The sequence below is a fragment of the Puma concolor genome, chromosome A1, assembly GCF_028749965.1.
Source record: "Puma concolor isolate L17-30 chromosome A1, mPumCon1.1.hap2, whole genome shotgun sequence".
Classification (NCBI taxonomy): Eukaryota; Metazoa; Chordata; class Mammalia; order Carnivora; family Felidae; genus Puma; species Puma concolor.
Window position 1 is genome coordinate 11,917,148 of NC_141667.1, and position 18,426 is coordinate 11,935,573.

General features: G+C 50.3%; 1 protein-coding gene across 1 annotated transcript in view; it reads left to right on the top strand.

Moving 5' to 3' along the window:
* The window catches only part of TRIO (trio Rho guanine nucleotide exchange factor), a 357,580-nt gene extending 343,860 nt beyond the window's left edge, over nucleotides 1–13,720 (top strand). The window contains exons 49-57 of the mRNA XM_086676230.1: nucleotides 1,113–1,360; nucleotides 3,054–3,192; nucleotides 3,921–3,948; nucleotides 4,155–4,317; nucleotides 4,585–4,706; nucleotides 5,987–6,065; nucleotides 7,763–7,963; nucleotides 10,690–10,828; nucleotides 11,375–13,720. Coding sequence (XP_086532356.1) covers nucleotides 1,113–1,360; nucleotides 3,054–3,192; nucleotides 3,921–3,948; nucleotides 4,155–4,317; nucleotides 4,585–4,706; nucleotides 5,987–6,065; nucleotides 7,763–7,963; nucleotides 10,690–10,828; nucleotides 11,375–11,923 — 1,668 coding nt within the window. The 3' untranslated portion in view covers nucleotides 11,924–13,720. The remainder of the gene's footprint in view (nucleotides 1–1,112; nucleotides 1,361–3,053; nucleotides 3,193–3,920; nucleotides 3,949–4,154; nucleotides 4,318–4,584; nucleotides 4,707–5,986; nucleotides 6,066–7,762; nucleotides 7,964–10,689; nucleotides 10,829–11,374) is intronic.
* The last annotated feature ends 4,706 nt before the right edge of the window (nucleotides 13,721–18,426 follow it).

The window sequence follows — 18,426 nt, forward strand, 5'->3', positions numbered from 1 at the left end:
GCCTGATGCCCCTTCCCACGTCCCACCCGTTGGTAGAGGGGATTGAGCAAGAGCTAGCTCAGGATTGGCCAGTGGTGTCAGCTTCACCCCCTCCCCTGGAACAAAGGGGTCACTTGGCAAATGACAGCTTGAGACAAACACTGCCATTTGTGTGTCTTCCGCTCAGCAACTAACACCACTCAGCCCACGGGCCTAGGTAGGTGGGCTTCAGAAATGATCTCTGTTTCCCTTTTGCCATCTCGCCTCGTTGAGTTCCTAGATAGGTATTGCGCGTCTGCTGCCTGTCAGTCACTGTGATGGACGTTAAGGACGCACAGTGGACGAGGAGGTCGGGTACTACCAGGAGGACTTCAGGGTGAGAGGAGCATAGGCTTTCCCATGCCAAGGTCCATTCCCGAAGCTTGAATCGCGGGGCCCGCGGTGTCTACAGCTGCCCTGCCGTGCTGGGTACTCTGTGTGTTACTGTGGCAACGGCACCTTCCGGACGCTCGAGTCACACAAGCTCCTGGAAGGGCCACTCACCAAGGGACATGAGTGACTATCCTTAGGAGCAGGGCAGTAGTCGATTTACTTTTCAGGTATCGCTCATTCTTTCAGAAGGAAAGGAATAAAAGGTGACCGTGGTGAGGCATGTCAGCAGCTCGGCCGGAGCCGGCAGCCTGTGCTCTGAGTGAACGTTTTCTTTGGCAGATCTGGGGCCGCTCCATGGTCTAGTGTGTCAGCTGGAGAGCTACTCTCGGGGCTTTTTAATTTAATAATGCTTTTCTAGGTGAGCGTGGTAGTCCCCGTGACACCCCCACAACCTAGATCTAAGGCAGCACGGCACCGGCAGGAGGACTGAGCCATTCCTTTGAGGTGCAAGGAAGATGGGGCTCAAATCATCTCCCAAAAGCAGTGTCGTCACTGCGCTGAGTCGCGTTAGATTGTCGCTCACGTTGCTTTCTAAGTTTTCGGTGATCAGGAAAGAGGCACAGAGTCAGCTAACGAGAGAGTGGCTCCGAGTCTGTGTGGTGAGCGCTGCTCTGGGCCGGCACGAGACGGCGCCCACGGATGACATCACATCTTGTTTCAGTTCCCCTCTGCCTTTCTCTTTGTCCTCCCTCCCACTCCAGAGTGAAAGCAGCAGCAGTAGCAACATCTCCACCATGTTGGTGACACACGATTACACGGCAGTGAAGGAGGATGAGATCAACGTCTACCAAGGAGAGGTCGTTCAGATTCTGGCCAGCAATCAACAGAACATGTTTCTGGTGTTCCGAGCCGCCACTGACCAGTGCCCCGCCGCCGAGGGCTGGATTCCGGGCTTCGTCCTGGGGCACACCAGTGCAGTCATCGTGGAGAACCCCGATGGGACCCTCAAGTGAGTGCCCTGTGGGCCAGCCGAGGGGACAGGGGCCCAAGCGCGCACGAGGCCCGGAGGCCCCGCTAGAGAGCCACGCCATCGTCCATCCGTGCGAGTTCATCTCCAGGCGCGGTGCGGAACCCCAGAGTGAAGACGGGGTTGCCTCTCGTCTCTCAGACTTGTTCTGACGGGGTCTTTCGATAACCTGCGTTTGCAGACACAGCTTTTTTTAAGCCACTGAGTAAACCACCACAATATTGTAGTCCCCAATATTCTGGTTGGGTGGGGCGGGGGGGGGAAACTCTCCAAGGACCCCTGCCCTCTTAGCAGGCTATGCTGAGGGTGCATCCATGAAGGTGCTCGTCTGTGAGCTGCAGGTAAAGATCTGTGTGATGCCATTACTATCGTGCCTCACGTATACTAGAAGGTTTCATTCCACTACTAAATGAGACTGGGTTTGCTGCGTTAAACTTTAAAAAAAATTTTTTTTAATGTTTATTTTTGAGAGAGCGAGAGAGAGAGAGAGACCCAGCATGAGTAGGGGAAGGGCAGGAAGAGAGGGAGACACAGAATCCAAAGCAGGCTCCAGTCTCTGAGCTGTCAGCACAGAGCCTGACCTGGGGCTTGAACTCACAAACCGTGAGATCGTGATGTGAGCCAAAGTCAGAAGCTTAACTGACTGAGCCACCCAGGTGCCCCTGCATTCAACATTTTTTTTTTTTTTTTTTTAAAGAAAACGGAATTCAGGTGCTGATTTAAAACTCTGCCCTTCTCTGAATCTATTTGGCTGTGATAGAGATCAGCCACATGGCTTCTGGGAATGGAGGCATTGCAGGAATTTGTGATTTCTGAAATCTCCAATGATGGTGACCACGGTCACGCTCCTGTCCAAGCCCGGCAGGACCCTCGGCGGGGTGTGCGGCACACCTGGATGGCACCCCAGCACCACCCCACACCTCTGGGCCTGGAGCTTGCAACCCCCCGGGGATGCTAGGCTTGAGCTCAGGCTGCAGAGGGTCTCTTCCATAATGATCCCCTTGTCCCGTCTCTCCTCGATATATTGAAGTACTTTATCTTAGTACATTATTCAAGAATCCCATTTTGTACTTTATTTTATCAAAGGGTATTCTTAGGCCTCGTATTAGGGTTCTCCAGAGAAATAGAGCCAATAGGAGCGTGTGGGAAGGAGGCAGGTGTTGTAAGGAACTGGATCATAAGGTTATGGAGAATTATGAGTCCAAATCCACAGTGTAGACCAGCAGGCTGGGTGCCCATTCTGCTAAAGAATTCCCTCCAGCTCGGGGAAGCCAGTCTTTTTGTTCTACTTAGGTCTCCGGTTGATTGGAGGAGGCCCACTCACCACGTGGTGGAGGGCGGAGTGTTTTACTTTACCAATTAAAATTTTAATCTCATCCAGAAACACCCAGAACAACACTTGATCACATCTCTGGGCATCAAACGGCCAAGAATTGACCATCATCATGGCCACTTCTGTATTTTAGTCCTTAACACTTAAGAATTTCTTGGTTTCCCCTCTGGTTTTTAAGACTCAGGGTCAGGTTTCCCTCAGCAGAGCACACTGTTCCTGAAGGAGCCTCAGTCAGCCTGTGTCCCCATAGGTGAGCTACTCAGCTCTTCTCTGATATTCTCAGGAATCACTTGCCGAACACTGGGAAGATGTAACACTAACAATGTGTTACCTTCCCCCTAGGAAGTCAACATCTTGGCACACAGCACTCCGTTTAAGGAAAAAATCTGAGAAAAAAGATAAAGACGGCAAACGGGAAGGCAAGTTAGAGAACGGTTATCGGAAGTCTCGGGAAGGACTCAGCAACAAGGTATCTGTGAAGGTGAGTCTGAGCGTCTCCAGGAACCTGTGTCATTCCGAGGGGGAAGCAGGGGGCCTGGTGCCCAGCCTCGCTTGCCACGCCCTGCCTCCCGCCAGCGCAGGGCTCCAGGCACAGGTGGGTACACTTGTGCGGGGAACAAGGGACACGCAGCACACCTGACCAGGTGCACGTGTAGCTTACAAGGAACACTGCCAGCTGCCCGGTGAAGCAGAAACCAGACCCTTGCAAGTACAACGCTGCAAAGCCGCTGTGGTGCTGACTTCATCCGGGGGCTGCCTCAGCCTCGCCGGCTCCGGCACATTCCCTTGGCAGTCGCTTCAGTCAGCTTGGTTCCCGTGGTGCGACTGCCTCAGACCTGGGTTGGGGAGTGGTTGCCTGGGGAGAAAAAATCTCCCCCAAAGGGAACGCGAGGGCTCTGGGCCAGGGCACCGGCCGCCCTTCAGAAGGAAGGGGTGTGGGGACCAGCTGGACCCAGCCCACTGGATGAGAAAAATGGGCATTTCTGAGGTTAAAGGGCGTTGATGCGTTTGTGAGAAGGAAGACAAAAGCTCATCTAAATTTGGATGAGTGCATTTAAAGGCGATGAAAATGCGCTGTTTCGATACCCACGAAAACCAAGTTGTATTTCCACTCATCTTTCAGTGATAATCGTAGCCGGGGAATAAACTCAGTATACCTCAAAGCAGTTCTTGCTTCTGGTTAATATCTACATGCTTTTTCCATTTCAGCTTCTCAACCCCAACTACATATATGACGGTGAGTTCTGTTGTCTGCTTCCTCCGGTCTCGCAGAGCGTAGGTCTATGGGGCATGGCGGAGAGGCCTCGGGTGTGCCGCGTGGAACGGGTTTTTTGTGGCGCTCCGGGTGTGGGCGGCAACGAGGGCCTCATTCGTTTGTTAGCGTTGGTGGGTGTGGGAGGGGAACCAAGGGTGACTGGTGTCCCTGACTCCTCTCTCGTGCAGTTCCCCCAGAATTCGTCATTCCCTTGAGTGAGGTCACGTGTGAGACAGGGGAGACCGTTGTTCTTAGATGTCGAGTTTGTGGCCGCCCCAAGGCCTCGATCACCTGGAAGGGCCCTGAACACAACACCTTGAACAACGACGGTCACTACAGCATCTCCTACAGGTGAGGGTGGATCTCGCTGGCAGTGAGCATGACCTCTGGTCACTGTGACCAACACTGTCAAACTGCTTACTTAGCTTTTGCACCCTGACGCCTCCCACGAGGGCCCGTTTCATCCGGGGTGCACAATAAAAATAAAAATTCCACTTGAAATTCCTTGGCAATACTCGCTCTCGGAATTTCCTGTGACCCCAAAGGGGGGAGGGTAGGGTTGGCCACTGGGGGAGCTGCCCCTCTGTGACCCACGGTGTCTTGTCATCTGTACGGCAGTGACTTGGGAGAGGCCACTCTGAAGATTGTGGGTGTGACCACAGAAGATGACGGCACCTACACGTGCATCGCTGTGAACGACATGGGTTCGGCCTCGTCCTCAGCCAGTCTGAGGGTGCTGGGTAAGCTGCTCCCCGAGCTGATCTGAGGCCCAGAGGCCCCACCCCTACACAGACCCACCCCACATACTCTGAAGTGTTTGGCAACAGTCACTCTCGGGGCCTTCCCAACAAGACCTACAAGGGGCAGACCACGGTATCTAGGACATCCCGGGGAGGGACACAGTGAAGGCCGCTCATCACGGCCCCGGTGCCAGCCTCTGGGTTGGAACACAGCACATTCCGTGTTCTTAGTGCTCAAAACACATCCTCCTATTTGATTTCTCTTTTATTCAGTTCCTGAGTTGACACTTTGGCTCTGAGAGACTCTCCTCCAAGCTGGTCTCATGTAGACTATGAGAGGAGAGGAAGGACTGTGGCTGAGGCTCTGTGCCTGACTTAGACCCTAATGGCGTCCCTCCCGTGAGTGCAGGGGACCAGGGTGGGACCTGCGTCCCTCCGGTCCGAAGCCCTTGCTCTCTTCACTGCCCAGCAAGGCCTTGTTCTCTCTCCTCAGCTAGACTGAGCTACTGGAGGCAGAACCCATGTCCTGGGCCTTTCTAAGTCTCCTCTGGGTGCACTTGACAAGATGCTCAGGAGGCAGCACGTACCCCTTGATTTGCAGCTACTGCTTTGGCAGAAGGCCAGCTTGGCAGCACAGGACCGCTGACTTTTGTCACATGTCCCCCAGCTGCACCAGCTCAAGGAACCTGCTTCCGAGAGCAAAACAAAAATAAAACCCTGAACTAAAAGGTGCATTGAGTTCAGGAACACCCTGTGTGTAGACAATGAACAGAATTATCTTAGCATTTTTATCCTGTGGTCTCTTCATCCCAGATATTTTAATCTCATTAAACCAGAGAAAGGGAATGTCCTGAATTTCTCAGATCATGATACAAAGAAGAAAGAGAATCTTGAATTTAAAAGTGAAGAATCACCGGTGTTGTAATTTGTAAAAGAGGCCACAGAAACTATCCAGGTGGTTTTTGCTTTCTGATAAATCAGTAGCACAAGCTAAAGGCACTTGGGGAGGTGGAAGATGCCACCTTGGAGACGCGAGTTGGAAAATAATGGAAAAGGCAGTGGGTGTTTATTTCTGTCACGTAAACCCATCTCGTCCCCATCCTAAGTCCCAGCCTGTCGTGTGTATTTTATGCTTTGGGCACATCTTCATTCCGATGAGCCACAGCGGACATGCCCGGCAGCCACAGTGGCCGCCATGTTGGACAGCGCAGGCCTAGAGACCCCTTCCCCCAGTAGCGCCGCAGAAACCAAACTCAGGGGAGGTGCTGCTCTTGTTACAGGTCCAGGGAGTGATGGGATCATGGTGACCTGGAAAGACAACTTTGACTCCTTCTACAGCGAAGTGGCTGAGCTTGGCAGGTACAATATAAAACCCAAAGCCCCTTCCGCGAGAGCAGAGAGTAAGACATAACTCACCGCAGGAGTAGATAAAATCAAGTGGTGTATTTTGCTACCAGTTGGAAGTTATAGGAGTTCTATTTGGAAGGGAACCTGTAACTGTCTTTCGACAGTAAACACTGAGGGTTCAGACGTTTTCAGCTCAGTTTCCAGGAGACAATGAAGGCCTAAAGCCATAAGCCATCCGTTCATGCAATGACTCAACTCCTCTGCTGTGCGTCTAGGACCGAACCAGCTGTCGTGTCCTTGGGAGAAGTTGGAGGAGAGTCGCTCAAACCCTTTTTGTGGGACTTAATTCTCCTTTGGAGGCTCAGCTAGGAAAGGCTGAGTGTGCCCGGCAGACTTGAGTTGTCTGTGGAGACGTGCATTGGAGATGCAGGGCACGCCTGCATGAGCAGAGAGAGGGGCTCCTCCCTTCCAGAAGGGCAGCCAGGGCTCGGGCGGTGGTCAGCAGGGCCCTCAGGCCCTCTGGCTCGACTCTGCTGCCCATCCACACGGCTCTCCTCCACTTCTCCAGTCCTGACCCAGGCAGCAAGAAGGTCAAAAGCATGACAGCTGAGCTTGTCGCTTTTAAAAAGCTTTCCAAGAAACCCCCAGGGTGGCCTCCTCCATTCGAGTGGCTGCACTAGGTCTCGTGGCTCCAGCTACCTGTGCACATACCTGCGTGTATCAGGCTGACCTGTCTGTCCGCTGTCCATCGCTGCACGGGCACCCACTTGCTGTCTCGAGGCAGCGCTGACTTATCACTTCTGGCCACGTGTGGAGTGATCGGGCGGCTATCCGCTGGTTTCTCCTGGGCTCAGTTGGCTGGGACGCTGGGCCTCTCTCCACATAGACTTTCGCCCTGGGCTTCCTCACGTGATGGCAGAAGCCTCAGGGCCTCTCAAGGCTCGGCCTCAGAAATCAGCGGCCGCACTTCTTCCGCGTCGTGTGGGTCAGAAATACCACTGGCCAGGCCAGGTTCAAGGAAGAGAAACAGACTGCCCTTCTGTGGGAGAAGTAGCAGAGTGGCGTGGCCGTTTTCTTCCCACCACAGGGTGATTTCTATTCCTTGCATTCCCCAGTACTCCCCAAATTTCATCCCATCCTATGGTAGCGGGCTCAGATTTGAGGTCCAAGACCCTAGTTTCCAGGTTGGGTCAAGGTGCCACTGAGGCTTCTTCGGTGTGGCTCACTGGGGACAGCTCCAGAGGCCGTGGGTGCTGATGAGTGACCGGCCCCACACAGGCGTCCTGCAAGTCAGGCACTGTGACAGCAGTGACACTCCTTTCCAAAAGGGGGCACAGGGTGACTGGGGGCCACCAAGTGCATCCCAGGCTTCTTGACATGGTGAGGAAGGCTTTCCATGACAGCAGAGGCGGAGGCTGCTTGGTTGGTCTCACATGTCACTTCTGCCGAATTTGAGGTCAGGAGGTCACACAGGGTGAGGAGATGGAGTTTGCCTCTAGGAAGGAGAGGAGACGCATGACTGAGGGGCTCGGAGACTGGCAGGCTTCCTCGGGGTCGTTGCGGGCCGTCGTTCCTCCACGAGTGGCCAGGGAGGGCAGGGCCTGTGGACAGGGGAGGCTGCCCCGCCCCCGGTCCATTTAGGTTAACAGTTTCTTGTCCATGACAGACTCAGAGTCGTCGGAAAGTGACCTTCTTGGCGTATTTTCCAGGGGCAGATTCTCTGTCGTTAAGAAATGTGATCAAAAAGGAACCAAACGAGCAGTGGCCACTAAGTTTGTGAACAAGAAGTTGATGAAGCGTGACCAGGTCACCCACGAGCTTGGAATCCTGCAGAACCTCCAGCACCCGCTGCTTGTTGGCCTCCTTGATAGCTTCGAGACCCCCACCAGCTACATCCTGGTTTTGGAAATGTGCGTACACACCCCCTTCCGTCCCCAGCTTGGGAGCCTCTGCCTCAACTTTAAGTGATCTTATTGTTGTTTGTTCTCTAAGAAGGGCAGAGAGTGGCATTTGGGGATCCACAGAACGTGTAAAATACAAAAGAAAAGCCTGCTGTCAGAGACCACAGTTCTAGAGCTTTCCAGTAACGGTAGAAAGAAGTATAGTCTTTAGCGTGCGCTGTCCAAACGAGGGAGCAACCAGCCTAGCATCAGAACACCCCAGCACTGCCCAGGTTCCCTCTGGGTGTCGGCCTGGAGATGCCACCTGGTTCACGGGATCCCTCAGAGGCCCGGCCTCTGAAGACTCATGTGCTGCTGGGGGCCCAGGGTGGACTCACTAAGAGCTCTCTCATCCCCGATGCTTTGGGCATCCAGTCCTGCCCCTCAGGGCTCATGCCCACCCCCTGCAGGATGGTCAGGACAGGGGGAGGGGGGCACCTCCAGCCAGAGCAGCCCCCCTGCTCCCCGTGGCACTCCAGGGCCTCAGTGCCATCTCAGCGAACACGTCAGTCATCTGAACAGTGAAAACTGTGACCCGAGAGCATCGGTCCTCACTCGGGGGCAGTGTTGCTCCCCAGGGGACATTTGGACATGCCCGGAGACTTGCTTGGGTTGGGGGTTCCCCTGACATCTAGAGGGTGGAGGCCAGGGATGCTGCCCAGGATGGCCCCACAGCCGAGAACTATCTGTTCCAAAGTGTTAGCTGTACGCGTTTGGGAAGCCCACCCTAGAACATTCTGGCCTCTGTGAAATACAGGGGCGTTTAGCTGGGTTTAAATACCTATTCCTTCTTTTTTTTACTAGGGAGTCCTTTCATATATTTACATGGATTTACAACTTCTTTCCACTGGTAAAAGCAAAATATTCTGTGCCATTTAGTAGTTCCTTGATGCATTCTCAGGGGTACAGAGTAGGACAGACAGGAAGGCCTCCTCAGAGCCTCTAGGACACATTCTTCCTGACAGTGGGACTCGGGCTCTAGGAGCCCGTCATTTGCAGGGACCCCTTCAAGGCCCTGTGTTTGATTTTTCTGTGTGTTGTATTGCTTTTTGTAAAGAATTTGGAAGTGCCTTCAGAGGGCAAGGCCGGGGGAGGGCATGTGTCAAGACCATCTCCCCTGCCCCCCCCAGGGTAAAGCTCCTGCTGGAGTGTCGGGGGCCTGTCGCAGCCTCCGTCTTTGGATTAGCAGACATGTCAGATGGCAGAGGGAGGACGGCGGGCCCCCAAGACGTCCCCCTACGCTGAACATCATGGGCAAAGGGCACGTCGGGGGACTTGGGGCCTGGGCACAGCCCAGTCTGGCTTCTGTCCGTGCTCCCTATCTCATTGGCTCTGTACCTGGGGCTCCTTTCTCAACCTTAGAGTTTTTAAAAATCTTGTAATGGGGCTTGTTGTGGCACTAAAATGACGTCCAGGCAGAGACCTCAGTACCTGGGAGGCTCCTTTCGGACTTGAGATGCTGGGTGACTAACAGCTACTGATCATCTGGGGATTTTTCAACAAAAACTAAAGTCCTCATCAAAAATTGGCAAGACGTCCGTTTCTGGTGTAAAATTTACGTGTGTTCAGCTGTCCTTTCTTTTTAGCGGAAAACTAAATGGTTTGGCCTCACCATACTGTTAATAGGATTTTTTTTCATAGCAGATGTCTTACTACCACATTCTCCTTGATGACCTTGTTATCAAATGGCTGGTTTTCCTAGAAGTTTCTGTTTTGCAAGCAAAGGGGGCAGCGTAGGCTGGGGTTCAGGGAGGCCGGGGCCAGACCACCACATTGCAATTGTGGCCTTCAGTTGAAGAAGCTGGCGTGAGGACTAAGTGAGCTGACAGAGAGTGTGTCGTCCCTGGCACGCGGGCAGTGCTGTGTCAGTGGCTTTTACATCGGCAGTGATTCAAAGTAGGGAAGCCTTTTGAGTCCAGCATGAAGCAAGAAGCACCAGCTACCCACACGGGTCGGCAGGTAGTTCCTTCGGCTTCCAAGCTCCCACTTTGGGGACATGGAAACGGGTCATTTTGATGGAAGGCACAGTTTCAGTTACTGTCAAGGCTTCTATCCTTACAGATCCCAGAAATGGTGGGGAGGGGGCAGTCCTCCCTCCCGGGTCACAAGTGAGCAGGGTGACCGCATTCCTTAGAACTCTTCACGGCTCCCCTCTGAGTTCTTATTTTAAAAGGCGCCCAGGAAGACCGTGAGCTCGGCGTCTGTGCAAATGCCCGGATTCTGGGTGGAGCAGGCTTGTCATGCTGTGGAGCCCAGGCATTAAGACCAAGTGGCTGTTTTCTCATCACCCTGTGACATCAGCTCTTACATTATCTCATTTGGCCTTCCCATCGCCCATTTTATAGGTGGTAAAACTAAGGCTCGGGGAGGTGGTATCACTTCATTCTATCCAAGAGCAGATGGCTTGCCCAGGCCGGGTCCTCAGTGTCTCAGAGGCTGGGCAGGAGCCCACATGTGCTGCTGTCTGCCTCCCCACTCCCTCTGGGGGCTGAGTGACCTTGTTCCCCGCTCGCATCCATAATGAGGTTGGAAAGAAACGACCCTCTTGATAGAGTCGCGCCTTTAGGTGGAGGTACGATTCCGAAACCCCAGCCTTGTAGGACGTTAACAAGGGGCCCACCCGCAGCCGCCCGTCTCCTGTTACGCAGGAGAGGTCAGCGCCGTGACGAGCATCGTGCGCATTCCTGCTTCCACAGGGCTGACCAGGGACGTCTCCTGGACTGTGTGGTGCGATGGGGAAACCTCACCGAAGGGAAGATCAGGGCGTATCTGGGGGAGGTTCTGGAAGCCGTCCGATACCTTCACAACTGCAGGATAGCGCACCTGGACCTCAAGGTTAGTGGGCTTCCCGGGGCCGAGGCCGGCGTGTCTGAGCACAGGGCCTCTCAGCTTCTGCACTGCATCCAGGCCAGGAGGCCCGGGGGGAGGGGGTACAAGTACGAGGAGGTGGGTAATGGGCACACGGGTCTCTAATCTCCATTTTTAAGATTTACTTTTGATGCTATAAACGATCAGTAAAGTACTCTTCACACATTCCATGAGTTCCGGAAAGTTCCTGTGAGTTTCGTGAGGCTGGTGTGGGACTGGTTCAGTGGCAGCTGAGAAAGGAAGGCGAATGTTTCTGTTAGTGCCAGGAGTGAGAACAACACCCAGCTTCCTAAGCCAGGGCCCTTCGGCGCGGCGACTCCACCTCGGTCTCCCGAGAGGGCTGTCCCCGACAGGCGATGCTGACTCCTCCGTGGGCCGACACGCTCTAAGTTTTGTCCTGTTTTGCGTGTGAACAGTCTCTTCCAGCCGGCCTCCTGGATTCCCGTTGAGCATTGTGTGTTAAGCGTGGGATGGGGACAGATGGAAATGACCTTGTCTTATCCTGTCTCCTAGCCTGAAAACATCCTGGTGGATCAGAGTTCGGCCAAGCCAACGATCAAACTGGCTGACTTTGGAGATGCTGTCCAACTCAACACGACCTACTACATCCACCAGTTGCTGGGGAACCCCGAGTTTGCGGCCCCCGAAGTTATCCTTGGGAACCCCATCTCCCTGACCTCGGATACATGGAGTGTCGGAGTGCTCACATATGTGCTTCTCAGTGGCGTGTCCCCCTTCCTCGACGACAGCGTGGAGGAGACCTGCCTGAACATTTGCCGACTAGACTTTAGCTTCCCAGAGGACTGCTTCAAAGGAGTGAGCCAGAAGGCCAAGGAGTTCGTGTGTTTCCTCCTCCAAGAGGACCCTGCCAGGCGTCCCTCGGCTGCTCTGGCCCTCCAGGAGCAGTGGCTGCAGGCGGGCCAAGGCAGTGGCAAAGGTGCGGGCGTCCTCGACACGTCCAGACTGACTTCCTTCATTGAGCGGCGCAAACACCAGAACGATGTTCGACCTATCCGTAGCGTTAAAAACTTCTTACAGAGCAGGCTTTTGCCTAGAGTCTGACCCATCCTGAAGTTCTCTCTCATTCTCTTTCACCTGCCAATCAGCTGTTAATTTGAATTTCGAAGAGAAACACAAACCAACATGACTGATGAGCTGCCGTACGTTCATCGTGTGACATTGCGTTCCGGGTGAGCTGTGCTCGGCGGTGCCCGGGGCTCGGGAGCACGCTGTGCTGGGGTGGAGGACCTTCTTGCACACTCTTCGTGAGCGGAGACAGCATTGCTGTACCACAGTCTTTTATTCAGGTTTCTGCAAAAAAAAGAAAAGAAACTTTTTTAAATACACACGAATAGAATTTTGCAAATTTAACATTTTCCAGGATTTATTCAAGGACACGAAATGCCTATGTTCAACCACTGGTGTTAACGAACAAAACAGAGATACTGGACACCCCTGGGGAGGACTCCCCCCTCGAGGCGGCCCTCCCCACGGCATCGTCCAGAGCTCAGGGTCCACCTGGCTCTGAGCTTTCCTAGCCGCCGGGTCTGCGTGCGTCTCACCGGGACGCCAGACCAGGCTCCTGAAACGTGCATTCAACCTCAGACTTTTGCATAAAACTAGAATGAATCGTTCTGCTCTGATGAAATGTAGGCCTTATTTGTATATAAGACTGGTCCTGCCTTCGGTCTGTCCTTCCCTCCTGTCCCCCCCTCTCCCCCACCCCCACTGCCCAGGGCTTCCTTTGGAGGAGGTCAGAGGGTTCTGCCCATCAACCCAGGACGTCAGGTTGGGTCCCACCCCGATGTCCCCTCCCCCTGCTTCCCACCCCCAAGCCGTCAATCAGATTGTCGAGCAGTATACAGTCAGATGAAAATACTGTAAATGCACTCATTGGGGTTTTTTTGGTTTTATTTCATATCATGTGCAATGTTGTGGCTTTAACATTTTATGCAACTATTTATGAAGACCTCTGTTGTACCTGTAATAAATACATAGAAAAAGCACATACTTCGTACAGTGAGCTTTATGGTTTTGTGCGTGTGTCGGGGGCGGGGGGGGGTGGGGGTGGAGCCCTGTGCCATCAGTTCAAGGAGATTTAACTCTGCGTGAAATTTGTCAGTTTCGAGGACTGTAAAAAGTGATTTCATACTCTGAATATAAAACTGGATAATAGGGTAATGTTTTCAAATTTATTATGCTATTATTCAGAATGCCAAAGTATTATTTTTTTTCCCAAAATCGGTCTGGCCATTTACTACTTTTTAGACTTTTTGACGTTCCACTTTCTGTACAAAAATTGGCTGGATTTTGAGCTTTTGGTAAGAAATAAAAGCCAATTAAGCACTAGCCGCCTTGAGGCTGGCATCTGTGACGTCTGCGTCACTGTGGCAGAATTAACGCTGGCGTGGGGACACCTGTCAACAAGCCGCGGGCTTTCTGGGCACGCTTGAATTTTTCTGAATGTCTTTTTATCTTTGTTGTGTGAGATCCACTACGAACGCGACCGGCCCACTTCCCCAGCCAGCCAGACACCTGGGTCTTGAGCCATGAACCGGGCGGAGTTAAGCTTTGCAGCTTCCAATGTATTTTATTTATTCTTTTGTTGGGTTTTTGTTTGTTTCTTGTAAAATTGTACAGAAACTTTTTAAAAGAAATTGGATTCAAAACTGGATGTGTATTCGTAACCTCACAACTTTTATTTGTGTATTGTTTCTTTTATTATTTCAGTTAAATTTTTACATTATTTTGCATGTATATTTCTTTGTACAGAGACCTTACATGTTTACACAGTATGATGTGATGTAAATATTTTATTTTGCCATCAGTTATTTTAAAAAATTAAACATATTTGCCTGATTTTTGTGTTAGGCCTTTTATTTAAATTGGTCACTATGGAACCGAAAAGAGAGACATTGCTGAGCGACACTGAAAGGCGGGCCTCTCATGGGTCAGGCGGGGAGTTGGAGAGGAGAATGTTCCGGACTAGGAATCCGCTGTACATGGCCAGAAATGAGAGTTGGTCCGGCTCCTGCAGACTGGTTGTCAGAACCCACACTCCAAAGACACTGGGACATGAACCAGAGTTCAGCTGTTTACAGTGGGGCTGCCCCCGGTCCTGGTTAGAATTCTGTCCAAGGTACCCCAGTTCTTGATGGGCGTAGATCGCAACAAAGGGAAGAGCTGTTGCCTCCTGGCCACAGAAGAGCAAGTTTCACGTCCAGATGGGTTGAAGAACGTGAAGCACTTGGGTGCAAGCATCAGTGTTAGGAACTGACCGATGATACGGCACCTGCCGAGGCCACGCCCCCACTCCCCCCCTCCCCCCCACCGCCAGGGGTAGCTGGCCCTCAGCGCCCACACGGGAGCCATCCAGTGCTGGGGCACTTGTACCGCAGGTTTTATTATTCTTCTGTTTGCTGGCATCCTGAAGGTAAGACAGGTGTGAAAGGACAACATTTGCGCTGAGTCCCGAAGTCACGGAGGGCGGAGAGGCTCCCTCTCCCGGAGATGGGCGCTGCCTCGGAGGCTCAGGGGCGCCCACAGTTCCAGAGGCTCAGGAGGGCCAGAAATGCAAGGTGGGATTTACTGCACTGCGGCCACGAGGCACTGGGCCTCAGGGTCCCCTGCCCACTACAGTGCAGATCTCAGCAGTAGGAGCAGGACAAGGGGCCTGGTGGTTTTTCTTGTAGCTGGACACTTGCCCAATGAAGTAGGTAGGCCTGTAGGATTAGCAAAACCATCTCACAAGTGAAAAATGGCCCATCGTGATTATGATCACTACCTAGAATTTTTTCCCTCAAAAATCAATTTGCTTTGCATTCTACACATTACCATTTATAAATTCTTAAAACCCAGGGATTCCCTTTAGCTCTAAAGGGAAGAAAAATCCCCAGTGTTTTAGCCGAATCCAGGGTGAACGTTATCTTAATTCAAGGATATTAGACAATCTTAAACGACTAGAAGGAGAGATCCGTCCAACTTATGTTTCTGAGACGTGATCGTACAGACAAAAATAATTTGCGGGACTGGTAGGATTGGCCCATGTACATGATTTAACGTACAAAAGATAAAAGCACACAAATCATAAATACTTGGCTTAAATACATTTCTATACATGTATGTATGTGTGGCCATTGCCCAAAACAGAGTACAGAACATTTCCATTGCCCCCCAGATTTTTCATTCCCCTTCCCTGCCAGAGGTGATCACTGTTCTGATTTCTATCGTTCTTAGGTTAGTTTACCTTTGAACTTAATGTAAGCAGAATCATACAGAGTTTACTTTTTAATTTTTTTAATGTTTTTGTTTTCATTTTTGAGAGAGAGCGAGAGTATGAGCAGGGAGGGGACAGAGAGAGAGGGAGACACACAATCTCAAGCAGGCTCCAGGCTCTGAGCTGTCAGCACAGAGCTCCATGTAGTGCTTGAACCCATGAACCACAAAATTATGACCTAAGCCAAAGTGGGACGCTTAACTGACCACCCAGGCGCCCCTGGAATGTACTTCTTAAAATCAGGCCAAACATTATTGTCAGATCATTGCAGATATATCATACTTCATCCACAGTTGTATGAAATGCCCCCTTTCCCCTGTTTTCTCCTTTGATGATGTCCTGAAAACATACCACGTCGTAACCAGGATATTGATGTTGATACAGTCAAGATGCAAGGGTGTCCCTCCTGCCCGTAACTCCCCCTTAATCTGTCCTTAATCTCTATCTCTCTAATTTTGTCATTTGGAGAACATTAAATAAATGGAATCACACAGGGGCACCTGGGTGGCTCAGTTGGTTAAGCGTCTAACTCTTGGTTTCAGCTCAGGTCATGATCTCACGGTTCATGGGTCCAAGCCCCTCATCAAACTCTGCACTGACATTGAGGAGCCTGCTTGGGATTCTCTCTCTGCCCCTCCCTCCCTCGCTCGCTCGCTCTCTCAAAATAAATGCACTTTTTAAAGACTTTTTTAAAATTTGAAAAATAATAAAATAAATTGAATTTTTTAGCTGAGTATAACTCTCTGGAAATTCATCCAGGTTTTTGAGTGGTCTTCCTTTTTATTACTGAGTAGCATTCCATGGTATGGACGTACCATAGTTTATTCACCCATGGAAGGATATTTAGATTTTTTTCCAGCTTTTGGCTATTACAAATAAAGCTTCTAAGAACATTCGTGTGCAGATTTTTCTATGACCATAAGTCTTTATTTCTCTGGAATGTAATGTCAGTTAAGATCACATGGCAGTTAAAATCTCGGGTTTCTTTAATTTTTCATTTTTAACTTTTCCAGACCGCAATTTTACGTTCCCACCAGCAATGTCTGCGTGATCCAGTTTCTGAAAATCTGCCAGCATTTGGTGTTGTCGCTGTTTTTTTATGTGGCCATTCTGACAAGTGTATTGTGGTGCATTATTGTGGTTTTAACTTTTATTTCCCCTGTGGTGAATGATTTTGCGTGTCTTTCCATGTGCTTATTTGCCATCTGCTTATCCTGTTCTGTGAAATGTCCCCTCATGTCTTTTGCCCGTTATCTCATTAGATTGGTTTTTTTGTTAAGTTTTAAGAGTTCTTTATACATTCTAGATCCTAGTCCTTTGTCAAGACGTGGCTTGCAGGGGCGCCTGAGTAGCTCAGTCGGTTAAGCGTGTGACTTCGGCTCAGGTCATGATCTCATGGTTCATGAGTTCGAGACCCATGTCGGGCTCTGGGCTGACAGCTTGGAGCCTCCTTTGGATTCTGTGCCTCCCTCTCTCTCTCTGCCCCTCCCCAGCTCACATGCTGTCTCCCTCTCTCTCTCGGAAATAAATAAGACATTTTTTTTTTAATTTTTTTTTTCAACGTTTATTTATTTTTGGGACAGAGAGAGACAGAGCATGAACGGGGGAGGGGCAGAGAGAGAGGGAGACACAGAATCGGAAACAGGCTCCAGGCTCTGAGCCATCAGCGCAGAGCCCAACGCGGGGCTCGAACTCACGGACCGTGAGATCGTGACCTGGCTGAAGTCGGAAGCTTAACCGACTGCGCCACCCAGGCGCCCCAAATAAGACATTTTTTTAAAAAAAATTTAAAAAAAGACATGGCTTGCAGGTATTTTCTCCCATTTCATCTTTTTTTTTTCTTTCTTTTTTTTAACATATATTTGGGAGAGAGAAAAAGAGAAAGAGCAAATGCACAGGAGGGGCAGAGAGAGAGAGAGGGGGAGACAGAGGATCTGAAGTGAGCTCTCTGCTGTCAGCACACGTAGGGCTCAAACCCACAAGCAGTGAGATCATGACCTGAACCAAAGTCCGACATTTAAGCAACTGAGCCACCCAGGTGCCCCTCCCAGGATCTTTCACAGAGAAAAATAGTTTAATTTTGATGAAGTCTTATTTGTCAATTCTTTCTTTTGTGGATCAAGTGGTTTTGGTGTCGAGTCTAAGTTTTGTTTTGTTTGTTTTTTTATCCTAGCCCCAGATTTTAAATCTTACTGAGATTTTTTTTTTATAGGAATTGCATTCAATTTGTATATCAGTTTGGAGAGAATTGGTATCTTTACTATTGTTGACTCTTCCAATCCATGAATATGATATGGCTCCTGTTTATTTAGATCTTTAATTTTTTTCATCAGCATTTTATAGATTTACAAGTTCTTGTATATGTTTGGCTAGAATTAAATCCAAGTATTTCTCTTTTTTAAATCAATTATAAATTACATCATACTTTTTAATTTTAGTATCCATGAATTTATTGCTATTACATAGAAATTGAAACTGATTTTTGAATATTTCTTTTTTCGCCCATACTTCTCTCTGGTAGTTTTCTTTACTCTGATATCTGCTTTATCTGACATTAATGTTGTCACTCCTGCTTTTCTTTCTAATTAATGTTTGCATGGTGTATCTTTTCCATCCTTCAATAGTCAATATATCTACAACCTTATATGTAAGTAGATGTAGACAGCATATAGTTGGATCATGTTTTTTAATCTATGTCTATCTCTATCTTTAGTTAGTGTATTTGGATCATTTACATTTAATATAATTGTTAATAAAGTTAGGGCCTAAGCCTGCCCGTTTATATTTTGACTTACTGTTCTTCTCTCGGGTTTCATTTCTCCGTTTTCTTTGACCTGCCTTCCCATGGGTTACTTGAACACTTTTAGAATCCCATTTTGATCTATACTGTTTTTGAATATATCTCTTTGTATGGCTTTAGTGGTTGCTGTAGATATTTTTTTTTTAACATTTGTTTATTTTTGAGACAGAGAGAGACAGAGCATGAACGGGGGAGGGACAGAGAGAGGGAGACATAGAACCGGAAGCAGGCTCCAGGCTCTGAGCTGTCAGCACAGAGCCCGACGCGGGGCTCGAACTCATGGACCGCGAGATCGTGACCTGGGCTGAAGTAGGACGCTTAACCGACTGAGCCACCCAGGCACCCCAGTGGCTGCTGTAGATATTAAGCATTACATTGTGTGTGTGTGTGTGTGTGTGTAACTCATCACAGTCTGCTGGTGTCATCATTTTACCAATTTGAATGAAATGCAGAAAGCTTACCTCTCTTCATGTCTCGTTATCTTCTCCA